The sequence below is a fragment of the Vigna angularis genome, chromosome 4 (assembly GCF_016808095.1).
Source record: "Vigna angularis cultivar LongXiaoDou No.4 chromosome 4, ASM1680809v1, whole genome shotgun sequence".
Classification (NCBI taxonomy): Eukaryota; Viridiplantae; Streptophyta; class Magnoliopsida; order Fabales; family Fabaceae; genus Vigna; species Vigna angularis.
Genome location: NC_068973.1, coordinates 38,713,318 through 38,730,007, shown reverse-complemented (window position 1 = coordinate 38,730,007; position 16,690 = coordinate 38,713,318). Strand labels below are relative to the sequence as shown.

Below are 16,690 nucleotides of genomic sequence, written 5' to 3'. Positions count from 1 at the left end.
AATTATCATTCGTAATGAAATTTAACACAACTTTTATGCCAAATTAAACTTTCATGCAATGAAAGCTAACTACAACCCTTCAAAGACTCCCCATAATAGCTTAGCTGTGCATGTTACAACTAACTACAATATTCTTGGTTTGGCTTTTTAATTATATTTTATTGCCTCCATTTCTATCGAAAACGACTTAAAGGACTATGGTCCATTGAGGAAAAAAATAAAGTAGATGAAAATAAAATTAAAATGTGTGGTCGAAGAAAAATAAGAACATAAATAAGGAAAAAAATGAAAAAAAAATGTATCTCCAACTAATTTCATTCCTCAAGATAGAAAATACTTTCTTTTGTGCGAGAAATGTGAAACAATGTATTCTGTGGATTACGCAGTAAGTAATCCATGTAATACGTATATACATCACCGCATTTTGTAACCAATGAATGTGTCTCAAAAGTTGTGATACTGTTCTCATGTATAAAGTATTGGTTTTTCGTTTATCGATATAAATGATACGTGTAAAAAAGTAATTTGACACGCGTATCTATACCCATAAAATATCGTAACTAACCGTATAAATAACCATATTATACTTGTAGGCGTGTGTTGCACGGTCACTGTGTACGGTACGTAACTATGCATATACTTTTCTTGATGGAAGAAAAAGAAAAGAGTAACAGCTTTTTTTTATACTTTGGCTTTTTTGTAGTTCACTTTCTAATTTTTAGTTATTTATCCACACATTTCTATATATAATTATTGTGCTTTTATTTACGACAAATGTTAAAAGAGTTTCGCTTTATCTCTGTAATTTATTTGCTATCTTTTTTTCAGATAAACAAAAAAGAAAAGAGATTATTGATTATACCGTATTCTTTTGTTTACATGTGTTGCAGTTTTGTCAGCATCTGTGTGGCCATAATAATATAATGATAAATAAGAAAATTTGAAGCGAGGGTCCCACGTATGACATGGAATGCGCTGTCTGAAAGCTTCTTCTAACATGCAGACATCAACAGCGTTTAAGCAGAAGTCCGTTCCCGTAACCAACACATCCGCCGGAAACTGTTTCCGTCCGAAGAAACAGGGCCCATTAGCCCACAACACCAGACATTTTCGTTTCATTCAATATCACAAGTCACTTTCAGTTTTAAAATCAATTAATCTAAAATAATATTCAAGAAAAACTAAAAATTAACTAAAACTGACCTTCTTTCCAATATATATATTTTTAATTTATTTATGATTTTATTAGTAATTTTTCAATTGATTTAATCATAGTATTATAAATTTAAAATTTGCTAATACGTAGTAAACTTATAAATCGGTGTCCCTTGAATATTACAATTTTATTAAATCGTAATTATTCAAATAGACTCAATAATTCTGTATTGTTTAATTGTTTAAAAGTCTACAACAATTTATACATTTGACATACTTCTTTTAAGGATAACAAAATTCTGAATTACCTTGTGATAATATTTAAGATTGTTATTTCAATAAATTTAAATTTCAAATAATAATATTGTTTTGGTTGAAAGGATATGAGGGTCGGTCGTCCTTACTTTGCTTTGCTTCACATGGATTTTGATACGCAAAAGACATTCCGACGTTTAAGTCAGATATGTTTCATAAAGATGTCTCTAAATGTCTGGACGTTAACCACATATTTATAGGACTTATAGCAATCAAACTCATTAATCAATCATTAATAAATATTTGATATGACAATCAAACCATTAATGTCATATATTCATATTTGACATGGAATCAAATCATTAATGTCATCAATCAAACAATTATGCTAATATACCTGTTAACTACTCATGATCATTGCATTCATTAAACTTTAATTACCTAAAACGGCTTCTTCGATTGGTCAGTTGATTCTTATCTAACGCTAAGCGATATATTTTATTCACTACAAATATATTTATATTTTTTCAAATTATCATAATAAATTTTCTTGTTATTACAAATTGTTTTATGTATTTTATTTATCATGTATATGTGTTTATCAAATCACAATAATAAATCTATAAATAACGTTTAGAATTATAAACATGATAATAATAATAATGAATAAAACATTTACACATTTTCTTATTGAATACTTTTATAATTTTATTAAAATAATATCTATATTGAGATTGTTGAAAATTAAAGTGGAAATCTAATTTTTACACTAAATAGAAATGAAAAGATTTAACTTGACAAACCAATCATCTTAAAGTTTTAAAAATGATGTAATTAATGTTTTATTGTTGTGATATTTTATAATAAATCTCCCCAAAAAGATTCGTCAAAATTAAAAATGTTGATTTTATTTTATTTAAATTTTAGATAAAATAAAATTGTATTTGATCTTTAATATTTAATTTTGGTTACTTTCTAATACAACAGTTACATATTATTTATGTTTTTCGTTGTTAATCTATTTTTAAAAATGTTTATTCCATAAACTAAAGACATATGGATGTCATATAATAATTCATAATAGAATTTCGTTTCTCACATGAAAATACTGAAGAAGGATATTTAATACATCTACCGAATATATATATATATATATATATATATATATATATATATATATATATATATATATATATATATATATATATATATATATTATTTAGAAAAAAATGTTCGAAGACAAAAATTAATTTAACCTAAAAACAAACTAGATTGGGTTTCAAATATTGTTAATTGTAATATATGAAACACCTTTTAATCGTGAATAGTGTTTACCTTCATTTTTTAAAGTAAGATAAAGGAAAATATTTTATAATATACTTTATAAGTTTTTTTATTACATAATAATATCAAGAGATATAAACTATAAATAAGTGATTAAATTTATAATTGTATTTGATATCTAAAAAATTATTTTAATGTTAAGAACTGTTTTATACTATAAGAAAGTAATAAAAGGATGCTTTTTCTTATTTTATCCGGCTATCGATTAAAAGAAAAATCACCAACAACTTAGGTTCAATTTTATTGGCAGTGTCAGACTGTTAGGTTTCGCTTTCTTGCGCAATTAATAACTACTTTTGCTATAATTATTAGCAAATGTTAACGTCAATTTTAAATTTGAAGTATTTTGCAACCGTCCTCGAAAAGCAAATCATTTTTTATTGAAAAAGAAAACATTCATGAAGTAAACGCGAAAAACTATTTTTGATAAAATTTAATTGGTAATTACCTGGTAAAAAATAATCAAGAAACTAAACATAGACAGTAGATGCAGATCTGGCTATAAAATATTATAATAGTTATTTTTAATTTGGTTTAATTTTACATGGGTCACACTATTTGTGTTGGAGGAGAGTAAAGGGTGGGTTAGTGAAGTTGACGATTGCTTTGTTCTGTTTGGTCTTGTCTCTGATTCTTCTGTTTCAAGTCCATAGAATAGAATACGAGATTTCCTCACTCAGAAGCTTTTTTGTGTTGTGTCTTTCACAAAAGTAGCTTACTGTCTCCGCAGATTTTTTTTTTCTGCTATTCTCCTACTTTTACATCAACAGTACAAATTTCTTCGTTACAAAAACGTTGCTGTAGTTGTGGTTATTGTTGAATGAGCTAGGAGCAAGGTTTTGTGGGAAGGAAGAGAGTAGATAGATGGAGAGTTACCTGAATGAGAATTTTGGGGATGTGAAGGCCAAAAACTCGTCGGAAGAAGCGCTTCAGAGATGGAGGAAGGCTTGTTGGCTCGTTAAGAATCACAAGAGGAGGTTTCGTTTCACTGCTAACCTCTCCAAGCGATTTGAGGCTGAAGCTATCAGACGCTCTAATCAGGTTTCTTAATTGTTTTTGTTTTTTTTTATTACCTCATTTTGCTTTACGTTTTTTCCTGCCAGATCAAGACAAGTCAGAACTAAACTACACTTTTACTTCTTCGTTTGGCGTTTTGTGTCCGCGAATCTGGATATGTTTACTTTTTTAAGAAAAAAATTAACGGTAATTGTTTATTGTTAATCTGTAAAGATGAAATCTGATATGGTTCGAGTTGAGCCAGGCAATTTTTGGTAAGTGGAATGGTCGGAGATTAATGATTCTCCTTAAATTAATTTTACTTCAACACCAGTAGAGAGAGCACTGATTACTTTTATCCAGAAATTAGTAGTTGATGTTTGATGCTTGTGGTAGTTCTAATGCAATGGTCGTGAATATTATCTTCTTTGCCACGCACTTGTGACATTCACTATGTTTGGCTGTTCTGCTTGGTTGGACTGAGATATAGAACCCTTTTAACTGGGATGTGAATTACTTGAAAACTTCCAACTTATTTTCTCCTCATCCTTTTGTTTGCAAAACTGGGAAATGGAATCAATATTAGTTGTAGGTCTAAACATTATATTTACATTGGTCCACTTTATTGCTAATTTTCACAACTTTCCTTTTCTTTCTGTCTACGGTTTTAAGACTGGCCTATGCTGCATATCGTTTTGGTTTTGGGACTGGGTCATTACTTTTAATTTTAGGGTAATAAGTTTGATCAAATGACAATGAATAACTATAAAGTACAATCTCAAGAATACCTATCCTTGATGCTCTGGGGGGATTTGTGTTTTAGGGGATAAATTGCCAATTTTCTCAACTTGCATAGCCATTTATTCTCAACATACTTCAGCATTCATACTTAAGTTTGAGCATGTAACACTTTGAATTCCAAGACATTAATTTTGAATAAGAAAACAAGTCTTGGAAGGATTGGAATGAATATATGTCCCCTCGCTGCCCTTGTGCATCCCAAGATTACTCTAATAGCTTAATTCCATGATCTCTTGATTTCCCTTCCACCACTATACATCACAGGAAAAGTTCAGAGTTGCAGTGTTGGTTTCACAAGCTGCTCTTCAGTTTATTCATGGTAAGGAATTCAACTCGAACGCACTTCAAATTTTTTTTTGAAAGTTTCATTTTAAGACAATAAACAAGTCTTTACTTCTTCAGGTCTAAATTTGTCAACTGAGTACACTGTACCAGAAGAAGTTAAAACCGCGGGCTTTGAAATTTGTGCTGATGAGTTGGGATCGATTGTTGAGGGACGTGATGTGAAAAAGTTGAAAATTCATGGTGGCGTTGAGGGTATCACAAACAAACTAAATACCTCAGTTGATGATGGGATATCAACATCTGAGCACTTGCTCAATCAGAGAAAAGAAATTTATGGAGTTAATAAATTTACTGAAAGTCCAGCTCGTGGATTCTGGGTTTTTGTATGGGAAGCCCTTCAGGATACAACCCTCATGATACTTGCTGTCTGTGCCTTGGTCTCTTTAGTGGTTGGTATAGTAATGGAAGGGTGGCCCAAAGGTGCACAGGATGGAATTGGTATTGTTGCTAGCATATTGCTTGTAGTGTTTGTCACTGCCACAAGTGATTACCGACAATCACTGCAGTTTAAGGATCTAGATAAAGAGAAGAAGAAAATTACAGTTCAGGTAACGAGAAATGGCTGTAGGCAGAAGCTTTCAATATATGATCTGCTTCCTGGTGATATTGTCCATCTAAATATTGGAGATCAGGTACCTGCTGATGGGCTTTTCGTGTGTGGTTTCTCTGTGTTAATAAATGAATCAAGCTTGACGGGGGAAAGTGAACCAGTGAATGTCAATGAACTTAATCCCTTTCTGCTGTCTGGAACCAAAGTCCAAGATGGATCATGCAAGATGCTTGTGACCACTGTTGGAATGAGGACCCAGTGGGGTAAACTAATGGCTACTCTTAGTGAAGGGGGAGATGATGAAACACCTTTACAGGTAAAACTGAATGGTGTTGCTACCATTATTGGGAAAATAGGCCTCTTTTTTGCAGTTGTGACCTTTTCTGTGTTGGTCCAAGGGCTATTTAGCCGCAAGCTGCGAGAAGGATCCCAGTGGACATGGTCTGGTGATGATGCTATGGAAATTGTGGAATTCTTTGCTATTGCTGTTACTATTGTTGTTGTTGCAGTTCCTGAAGGTTTACCTTTAGCAGTAACATTAAGCCTTGCTTTTGCAATGAAAAAGATGATGAATGATAAGGCACTTGTTCGTCACTTGGCTGCTTGTGAGACAATGGGATCTGCAACTACCATCTGCAGTGACAAGACTGGCACACTAACTACTAACCATATGACTGTTGTAAAAGCTTATATATGTGGGAAGATTAAAGAAGTAAACAGTTCTAAGGTCTCTTCTGATTTCTCATCTGATATTCACGATTCTTCTGTAGCAATTCTACTTGAATCAATATTTAACAACACGGGAGGAGAGGTTGTCAAAAACAAAGATGAGAAGATTGAAATTCTGGGGTCGCCAACTGAGACTGCACTTTTAGAATTTGGACTGTCACTTGGTGGTGATTTCCTAAAGGAACGACAAAGGTCAAAACTTGTGAAAGTTGAGCCGTTTAATTCTATAAAGAAGCGCATGGGGGTAGTTTTACAGCTTCCTGATGGTGGTTTCAGAGCACATTGTAAAGGTGCCTCTGAAATAGTTCTAGCTGCATGTGACAAAGTTGTGGACTCAAGGAGCGAGGTTGTTCCACTCAATGAAGACTCCATCAATCACATGAATAATATCATTGAGACATTCGCTGGTGAAGCTCTCCGAACACTTTGCCTTGCTTACATGGATATTCATGATGAATTTTCTGTTGGAACTCCTATTCCTACTAGTGGTTACACCTGTATAGGAATTGTGGGTATCAAAGATCCAGTTCGTCCTGGTGTTCGAGAGTCTGTTGCCATTTGTAGGTCAGCTGGTATTGTTGTTAGAATGGTTACTGGAGATAACATAAATACAGCAAAGGCAATTGCTAGAGAATGTGGAATTTTAACGGATGGTATTGCAATTGAAGGCCCTGAGTTTCGTGAGAAGACTGAGGAGGAATTGCTTGACATCATTCCGAAGATTCAGGTGTGTACATGTCATTTAATCGATTTTTCAAAAATCTAGATAGAGGTTTTGCTTGAACATGCCAATATCATAAAAGAACAATTCATAAAAAAATCCCATTTGAAGTTTGAAATTTCTTTTACTGCCTATGCAAAATTATTGTTGTGTTTTATATGTGCTGTAAATTACAGTATAATAATTTAAATATGTCATCCACCAAGGGGTCGTATTAAATTGGGATTTTAAAAAACATTGTAAAAATAGTCTTTTAGAATTTAAAAGATTTTGTAAGAATGTAATGGTTTTTTAAAGATATTTTAAAAGACTTTTAGGAATAGGATTTTATAATTTGGATTCTGAAGGATTTATAAAATATAAAATCATAAGATTTTATGGTGCCATGTATCTTTGCCTTTTTATGTTGAAGTCCACTTTTACCTATTATCTTATCTTGAAAAATTAGGATAATCAAAGTGCAATTTAGTTGTAGCCAATACAAACAACACTTGATATCAGGCTACTAGGTAGAGGTGACAAAAAGTGCGTCTTGGTCCATCTTGACGGACCACCTAACAAATTTGTGCTAGCCTACACTGTATTCTAAATGGTCTGCAATTTTCAGACCCAATCTGACCCTATGTCATCAAATCATTTTGGTCCACTTTTAAAAAATAAAAATAAAAATTAAAAAAGTGTACTTTTAAAATTCATATTAATAAAATTAATTTTAATTTTAGATATAATCATTTGATATATAAATTCTAATACGTATAATTGTTTTAATAAAATACTACTCTTCATAGTTGTTTTATTTTTTTAATATAGTTACTATTTTATAAACAAGATTAGCTAGTAAGCCAAGAGTCGTTTGGTTGAGGCCGGGGCTAATCAGGTTGGGCTAAAAATGGTACGATTCAGTTTAGGCCACAATATTAAATTACCTGACATGGATTACTTTTCGGGCTCCTTCAATCAGTCCTTCAAGCTAAGTTCATTTTGATATCTCTACTACTAAGCCGTTAATGAGAATAGTTTGCCAAAAGCTAATTCTTTTGGTAACAAATGGATACCAGTGATGGACCATGAGAATACACTGGGTGAATGTTGAGCGTTGAATGTAACAGTTTGGGGTTACATTGAATGTAACAGTTTGGGGTCCTACATTACTCTTCTCCAAGAAGAAATTCTTCTACAATTACGTGATGTCTATATCTGCAGGTAATGGCCCGATCTTCACCAATGGATAAACATACCCTGGTGAAACACTTAAGGACAACATTTCAAGAGGTTGTTTCAGTTACTGGTGATGGAACAAATGATGCTCCAGCACTTCATGAAGCAGATATTGGACTTGCAATGGGCATTGCTGGAACTGAGGTATGCCAAAACAACTCTCTCTTGATCTTGTCTTAGTTAATGTCTTTCTTTAATTTGAAAGCATGAATGGTTTTTTTTGAGTCAGATGTTCTTTTTGCTTCTACTTTTCATGGGGAATTAGGTAATTGGATTTAGCGGCTATGTTTCATCGTCTTTATTTCCAAATGCAACTTGAATGTTTTGGGAGAAATGTTGTTTGAGTTCTCTAATATGTATGCCTAGATGTAAAGCGCTTATTACTTCCATGTTCGTTTTAGCCTAATTTTCGGAAATAATAATTTTTTTAAATCTAGTTCAGCGAGTTGATAAAGAAGCTGTTAGTAGTTCCTTAAAAAAAGATGAACTTTTGCTCTGTATTTTTTATACTTATTATCCGTATTCCTGAACGATTCATTGGTTGCTAGTGGAGGGTTTTGATCCTTGAAATCATTATGCTGAATTGTACTTGATAACATATTTCGTAAACTTCTTTATTTTATCAATTTCAGGTGGCAAAAGAAAGTGCTGACGTAATAATTCTAGATGATAATTTTTCCACTATTGTGACCGTAGCCAAATGGGGCCGCTCGGTCTACATAAACATTCAGAAATTTGTGCAGTTTCAGCTAACTGTTAATGTAGTTGCTTTGATCGTCAATTTCTCTTCTGCCTGTTTGACTGGTAATCATGATGCTGCCCGTTTTTAACTTTCTGATCAAAATTTTCTTTTTATTTTTAGATGCAATTTATTACTTTTGTCTCATTTTCCCCCTTCATATATGAATTACTAGGAAATGCTCCTCTCACTGCTGTTCAACTTCTTTGGGTCAACATGATTATGGACACTCTTGGAGCACTTGCACTTGCCACTGAACCTCCTAACGATGAGTTGATGAAAAGACCACCTGTTGGTAGGAAAGGAAACTTCATCAGTAATGTGATGTGGAGGAATATCTTGGGACAGTCTATATATCAATTTGTCGTAATATGGTTCCTACAGACCAGAGGAAAAGCAGCATTTCATCTTCATGGCCCAGATTCTGATATGACATTGAATACACTTATTTTCAACTCATTCGTATTCTGTCAGGTAAATTTAAAAGCATTGGACTATTTCAGTGTCTGTCTTTCTTTGCTCTGGTATGGTCCTGAAGTTGAATGGCAGAAATTATATTAATTGAAAATTCTGACTGGCTTTGGAGACTTCTTTTTGTAGTTACTGATTTCTTTTTCTGTTTCCATTTTTTTTTCTTGTTAAATTTAGAGGACCAAATTTAAACTATGTACCATCTTTGAATGCTTGTTATCTGGATATAATTTCATGTTCAGACTTTGCTTTTTCCTTTTTCACCTTTGTAGTTTATACGTAATAGAAGTATGTTTTCCTATTGTCAATCATAAAATATTCACAATATTTTTTCAAAACTAATTTCCTGACTTCTTTCTTCAGTCAAATATTTTTCTAAATCTTCAATTGAGTGTACGAGGAGTGAAATTCATTAATAGAATGTTCTGACTGTAACTCATTCTGATTATTATACTTTATATGATGATCATTGTTATTCAAATATATTGGTAGGTTTTCAATGAGATTAGCTCCAGAGATATGGAGAGGATAAATGTGTTTGAAGGTATATTGAAGAATTATGTGTTCGTAGCTGTGCTCACTTGCACTGTGGTCTTCCAAATTATTATTGTTGAATTTTTGGGCACCTATGCAAACACATCTCCACTTAGTTTGAAGCAGTGGTTCGGTAGCGTTCTCTTTGGAGTCTTTGGCATGCCAATTGCAGCAGCTCTAAAGATGATCCCCGTGGGATCTGTCTAAAATCAATGCAGACAAATTAGGTACCGTCTCTGCTCTCACTCGTAAATCAATGCTCTTTTTTTATCCTAGTATCTTGAACGACACCTATCAAACAAACAGTTTTATATGCATGAAATTTCCATAAGCTGACAAATAAGAAGCTAGATTTGGTATTTGTTCCTGGTTTCAAAATAAAAAATGTATACATTTTTCATGATTCTCAAGTTAAACTGACTTGTTTTAAGTAAATTGAAACTTTTTATATAACAAGGTGAATTTGCAGTATAGAGATTCTAATTTCTGTTTGCTTCCAGTATGTTATTATTTTTATTATTATGACAACAGCAGTAGCAGGGATGTCCTCCCACAATTTCTTTCTATTTAGTATCTAAGTCATAGAATTGACGAGTTTGCAAGAGGCTTGTGCATTTTCTCGATGCGTCTTTGTTAGATAATTGATTGCTTCTTATGTTTGAATTGCGTTTTCTCGGCTAGACCAAGGTAATAATATTAGTTTAAGCTTTTAGTTATCGTGACCATCAGCAGATCAAACGCAGGAGCTTACCCTGGTTGGATTCTTCTAGGTAATGAGATTGGAGATCAAAGCTTCTGATATTTCCAATTATGATTTTCAGTCGCACTGAACTCAGCGTGAATGACTATGTATCAAGTTAAAATGCAAAAGAAAATTTATGCAATACCTTTCTCCTCTTAGCTCATAGTAATTGTGAAAGAAACTTGTATTTCTACGAGTTTTAGACTCCAGTTTACTGAATCAATTGTTGGTGTAATCAGTAGAGTTACTTTTGGGAAATTAAACTATGGAAGTTCTCTAGGTTTGAAGCAGGCAAGGTAGCTTCAGTTATGAGTATACAGGATACTGCTTGGTGTCTGTCCTAATGAGAAGGAAAACAATCACCAACCTAGATGATTTTGAGAATATTTTCATTGGCCTGGATCAATAAAGAAAACTTGGCTTTTGCATATGGTGGGAAGAGGGGGTTGAATTATGTTTAGTGTACACGTATGTCTGTACAAATTATCTCTGGCAGGTTGGTTCCCCTGTCTGATCAAAGTTAATTTTGATTATGCAGTTAGCCAGGAAAATTTGTGGATGCCCATTATTTTTTGAAGACCAGAAGGGCAATGCCCAGGAGTAAAAAGTGCTTCCATTCAATCCTAAAGAAGCAGTGATGGCTGCACACAAACTTTGGCTTCTCAGAGTTTTCAGGTACTCGATGGATGGGAGTTCAGTAGGTCTGTTATAAGAGAATTGCATTTGCTCTAGTTCTGCACAATGTACATTGTTCTGTGAATTGGGCAGCTCCCTCTGTAGTTCCTAAAGAAGGTTTGATGACTTTTCTTCGGTACTCATAATTTAGTGTTGAGGCCGTTGGAACAAAATTATTTTATTGTTTGAAACTAGTACCTGGTCAAGATTTTAATCTTAAACTAACTAAAATACAAAGCCGTTAAAGAATTTCAACACAGCTCATTACAACATCTACCATGACTGGGTGCTTTCACCTGGCTACTCGCAGGGTGCCTTAAAAAAGTTACCTTTAAATGCAAATTTAAATATGTCTACCCTTTCTTTCTTCCTACAGAAACTTCATTCTGAGTCCAAACTAGGGTTAATGATTATCTCTTGCAATCAACAAAGTAATTTTATTTATTAAATAAGCGAATAAACCTCGATGATTGTCAAAGAGTTAATCAAGACCAAAAATTATGAACATATGATTGTCAAAGACCCATAATAAGAAAAAAAAATATAGGAAATAGGACAAGAGCAGCTTGTTTTTGGTTACCACATATTTTGTCTTGGACGCTGAATATTAAACATTATATTTTTATTGTTTTAAAGTTTGTGATATTTTGGCGGTTAATTTGATGTGGTACTTACAGTCATATCATACTGAAGCCGTATTACACGGATTTTTGTATATGGTGAGTCATCTGAAATCAGACTCTGTTTGAGTTGGTAAAAGAAGACATAAATAGTATATCTTGGCTCAACCATGAACTATCTGCATCGAAGATACTTCTCCTATGTATAGTTTATTGAGTACAAGTACTACTTTGACCGCTGACACCAATCATTTCTCACGGACTTCATGTTGACCCTTCAACTCTTCTACATTCATCATTCTTTCTTGTTCTAAAATTGTGGAGAAGGGAAGGAGCATCACCAACATCTCTCATCCTACACTTTAGGCTTATCAAAATCTTAGGAGAGTCAGTTTCAATTATTATAAAGATATGTTCAGATAATTTTTTTTAAGTAATTTAAAAATGAGTAAATAAGTTTCAACAGTGACTGTTAATTTATCACAAGTTAAATTTAAAACTTATAATAATTTTTCTAGAAATTAGTTTATAGGTTTTGTAATAAAACTTTTCAAAGAACTTAATGTAGAGAAAAATAAAATAATGAAATAAACATTTTTATAAGCCAAATCCAACAAGTGGTTTATCAAAACATTTTAATTTTTTTTTTAAAAAATTACTTATCTCAATTATAAATTAATTGTAACTTACAGAAAAGAAAAAACACCTTTACTTTTTTTTTATAAAAATATTTATGGAGAAGTTTGTCCAAATATATTTTATAAATAAATTAGTTTAATTTATAGGAGAAAAAGTTCCCCTAAAAGTGTTTAAGAAAAAGTTTGCTCTAACAGTCTTCCCACTAATAATCAAATAAATGAGATAAAAGAAAGAAACTTTTGCATGCAAGCATCTTTTTTTTTTCCAAAAAAAAGGGTTGAATTTACAAATATTCTTCTCTATCTCAACCAAGTAAGAGAAGAGCTTGTTCTGGACAAAAACGGTTTGAGGCACCAATTTGTTTCGTTTCAGCATTTATCTTTTCTTTTACACTCTGTAAATGATGTCGTGTAAACAAGAGTACAGCAAGTTAGAATGTTTGTTAGAGTAAACCTGGGAGGGTACAAAAGTCCGTTGCTGCATTCAAAGCATAATGAACATAGAAATCCTTTTGATTCGACAAACACTAACTGAGGTTTGATGACCCATGAACACAACGAAGCCATGTAAAAATTTGCAGGCAAAAGCGTAGGTCCCGCCTTAAAAGCAGTCAGACATTCAAACAAATCCAATCACATTCATCCTTACAAAACTTTTATGATGGCCATTATGCAACATAGACCATGCACCCAAACAAACCAACACAGTTTTCCCTTCCCGCTTTCACCCTTTTTCAAGACACTACCAAAGCATCCCAAGCATCCATCAAAACTTAGGTTGCAAGAGATATTATGACAAAACAAAATCCGCTATGAAGAAGCAATGAAGGTTAAAATGATTAACCGAAACAAAAAAAAAAGAAAAAAAAAATGATAATAACAGTAAGAATGGAGAAAAATCACAATAAATTATAAGGGTAAAAGAGGACAAACAATGTCCTAAGTCCTAACTGGCTGCTTCTGATTCTGCAGCTTTCTAGATCAGCATCTGGCCTTTTTTGTTTACCTGGTGATTTGATTTGAACACTTCAACTAAAATATGTATCCCAAACCCTGAATTTTTATTCTTGCTTCCTCCTTTTTCTTCTTTGCCTTGCTGGTTACTCAGGAAGACACCAAATCAATACTAAAAAACTTTTCTTGCAGCAACAATCAATACCTTTCACATGTGGGTTTAACTTTCACCCCCTCTATCTCTGGGTGAGATTAATGCTAGAACTAATCAAGAATGCCAAAACATAATCTTCACAATTAAATAATTAGACCTTAAAAAATATTGAAAAAATTTGGATTTTTCTAGCCCTCTCCCTTCTTCCCATGACTACTTCCTTCATCACTGAATGTGAGTCTTCTTCTCTTTGCCATTGCTGCGGAAGAAGTAACTCTGGAGCTGTCAGTCACGTCGATTGGCGTGTGCGTGTCCCTTTTGGTCTCCTCCTCCTGTAATCTTTGAATTAGATTGTAGTACTCCAATACATCTTTCTGCGAAGAAAACAAACCAAAAGGGGCATAAATTAATTCGGAGTATCCATTAGCTTATATGTTTATGTTTTAGTTTTAAAAAACAACACAAAACTTACAGGTTCTAGAAGCCTATGTTGAGGAATTGAACTCATCTTCAACTCCACCTCCTCCATCGTCATTTTTTGATCCATTGCCACTAATGTAGCAGCCGCTGCAATAACTGATGGTTTTTGATCCATTAAATTTACCTCTGCACAAGAGAACAAATATCTGCTAAATGCCTATGGAATGTGACTCATTGAATGTTTTTGTCAAAAAGTTAACTTAAAAGCCATAAGATAGAAAGGAAAGGCCGGTGCTCGTGATTCACCTTTCATAGTGGTAAAGATGAGTTGCATGGTCTTGGAAAAAGTAGGACTTGGTGGAGATTCTTTACAGAACTTTGTGATGAAATAGGAAAGAAAATCAAAGGGAGTGATGATACCCATTTCCCACTCCAATGTGGTGAGCACCAAGAGCTCCATTTTCTGAATCACTTTTCCCTCAAAGGAATAGTCTTCCGATTTGAACTCTGATAGCTCTGGCACATTGCACTCCTCCATCTTTGCAGCCAAAGAGAGACATGCAATTGAAAGCAACCGAATTGCCCACCACTTTTCACTCTGCACAAAAATGAAGCATTCGACCAAAAGGGTAAGTAAGGAATAATTAAGATCAATGAAGAAGAGCGATGAAAGATTGAATGCTGTCATTAATTGGAAGAGTAACATAACGTTTTAGCTTACATACATCAATGGACCGTCTAGAAAGAAATCGATCGAAGTATGTGACTGACAAATAAGCCGTTTCGAAGCGAAAACCCAATGTTGCTCTTGTCTAATGAACAACAAAATTAAAAAGGAACAAACAAAAGAAAATCAAGATCGAGTTTCCTAATGCAGTTTCATTAATGAAGCTCAATCGAAAGTACAAGTAAAATGGGTCGTTGGACTAACTTTGAGAATCCAATTGATTGCCTCCAAGCGTGCACGCTTCATCCAGTCCCCAAATACCAAACTTTCGTCCCTTCTGAACCCAAGAACGATCTCTCTCTCAACCAAAATCCCCACATACTCATCCTCCGAAACCCCACAATCATGCCGTGATCCAACCAATTGGCATTCTAATTCATCACCTCCTTCTTCCAAACACGTATCGTTTTCTTGGCACAGAAGGCTGGACGAAAGATCATCCATTTGGGGGGAAAAAGAGTTTTCTGAAAAGAGATTCGACGACCCAATTGAACAACAATGCAGAAAAAGTCGTCTCTGAAATGTTTTATATAATATATGATTGAGTAATTAAGACACTTCACCAAAGAGTTTAGAATTAAGGACGAAAGATGAGGCTATGATTTAGGTGGAAATCTTAGAGCTGTTGTAGCGGTTACAGTTTGGGAACATTGATTATGTTGTCTTGGGCAATGAGGCTTAGTAAGAAAGGCGAGATTTTAGTTCCGAGGGAGTGATAGAGTGAGTGAATGACCGTGTCGTTGTTGTTGTTATGTTTCGGTGTTCAAGGTGTGATGTTGGGTTGGGTGAGTGTTGAGGATGATGAGGTTTTGATTTCAGTTTGACCCATAAAGTCTTTGCGTTTTGAGTGCCACTGTCGACTCACTTGCGCTTCCGCAGCGCGTGGTGAGCAAAAACCCACAGGGCCTGTGTCCGGGTCGGGTCGGGTCGGGTTGCTTGAACCCTGAGTGGGCCCTGCCCTAAACCTGAGGTCTAAGAAGCGGGCCGGGCTTTTAATAGAAAGCATGACGGAGGGTCCGGAAGAAGAAACAATCCTTAGGGTAATAGTTTGACCGGTCAAACATGGCCATTTCTCTTTCAACAAAAAAAAATTGAAAAAACTTGTTCAGTGATCAGAAGTTCCGATGTTCCAGCATATCCATCCATGGCATACACCATTCATAAGTGCCGATTTTCGTACAATAAATCCATCATGTACTTTATCATTCGCCCATATTTTTAATATATATACACAGATAATCTTAAGAAGAACCATGTGTTTGTCAGAGAATATGGAAATAAATAACGAAATACAAATAAAAAGTTATTTATTTAATAAGAAAGATAGGTTGAATATTATCTTTTTTTAAGGGGAGCGCGGGAGAGAGAAACTAAACCTAATCCTCAGCAAAAAACTGGCATGGATAAGCATAAATGATTCAGTGTAATTCATAGCTGTTTGAATCTTTACGTTTACTGTTTTTTAACTGTTTTTTAATTACCGGTAAATAACATTTTGTTTCTGTTTATATAATTGTCGATTTATGGCGTTTTTTTAGCGGATAAAATCATTCTAAAGTGTCCTTGTCAACTCTTTTTTAAAAGAAAAATAAAATATTATTTTAAAAAGAAATAGTCATTTATTGTAACGTGCCATTTAACTTAATATAGGCACATGTAATATATATACATATACATATATTGAATAATTGAAATAAACAATGAATTAACTTATAAAAAATATTAAGTCAACCTTACTTGTATTTAAATAATTAATAATTGTTATTTTCTTTCCTTATTCTTGCTTAACGAGAAAAAAAAAATATCGAACTTTTTGTTTTATTATGTTTGAGTTATAATATATTATTTCCGCAAAAATATAGTAAAATATAGTTCTTTTTAACAATTCAGAGCATTTTTTAA

General features: G+C 33.4%; 2 protein-coding genes across 3 annotated transcripts; one reads left to right on the top strand and one right to left on the bottom strand.

Annotated features, from left to right (window-relative positions):
* The first annotated feature begins 3,296 nt into the window (after window positions 1–3,296).
* On the top strand, window positions 3,297–11,466 carry LOC108331605 (calcium-transporting ATPase 1). The gene is made up of 8 exons (XM_017566409.2): window positions 3,297–3,795; window positions 4,816–4,870; window positions 4,954–6,902; window positions 8,100–8,258; window positions 8,747–8,918; window positions 9,029–9,327; window positions 9,817–10,085; window positions 11,139–11,466. The coding sequence occupies exons 1-7, from the start codon at window positions 3,619–3,621 to the stop codon at window positions 10,063–10,065; spliced, it is 3,060 nt and encodes a 1,019-aa protein (XP_017421898.1). The 5' UTR covers window positions 3,297–3,618; the 3' UTR covers window positions 10,066–10,085; window positions 11,139–11,466.
* Window positions 11,467–13,151: 1,685 nt separating this feature from the next.
* LOC108330930 (cyclin-D5-1) lies at window positions 13,152–15,793 on the bottom strand. Of its 2 annotated transcripts, XM_052875806.1 has the most exons (5): window positions 14,993–15,791; window positions 14,787–14,873; window positions 14,368–14,659; window positions 14,114–14,247; window positions 13,152–14,015 (listed from the first exon to the last, which is right to left on the bottom strand). In XM_052875806.1, exons 1-5 carry the CDS (start codon window positions 15,230–15,232, stop codon window positions 13,830–13,832), a joined length of 939 nt encoding a protein of 312 aa, XP_052731766.1. In that variant the 5' UTR covers window positions 15,233–15,791; the 3' UTR covers window positions 13,152–13,829. The 2 variants fall into 2 exon arrangements, with proteins under 2 accessions (XP_052731766.1, XP_017421022.1); XM_017565533.2 differs by lacking the exon at window positions 14,787–14,873 and having other exon boundaries at window positions 14,993–15,793.
* Window positions 15,794–16,690: the final 897 nt, after the last annotated feature.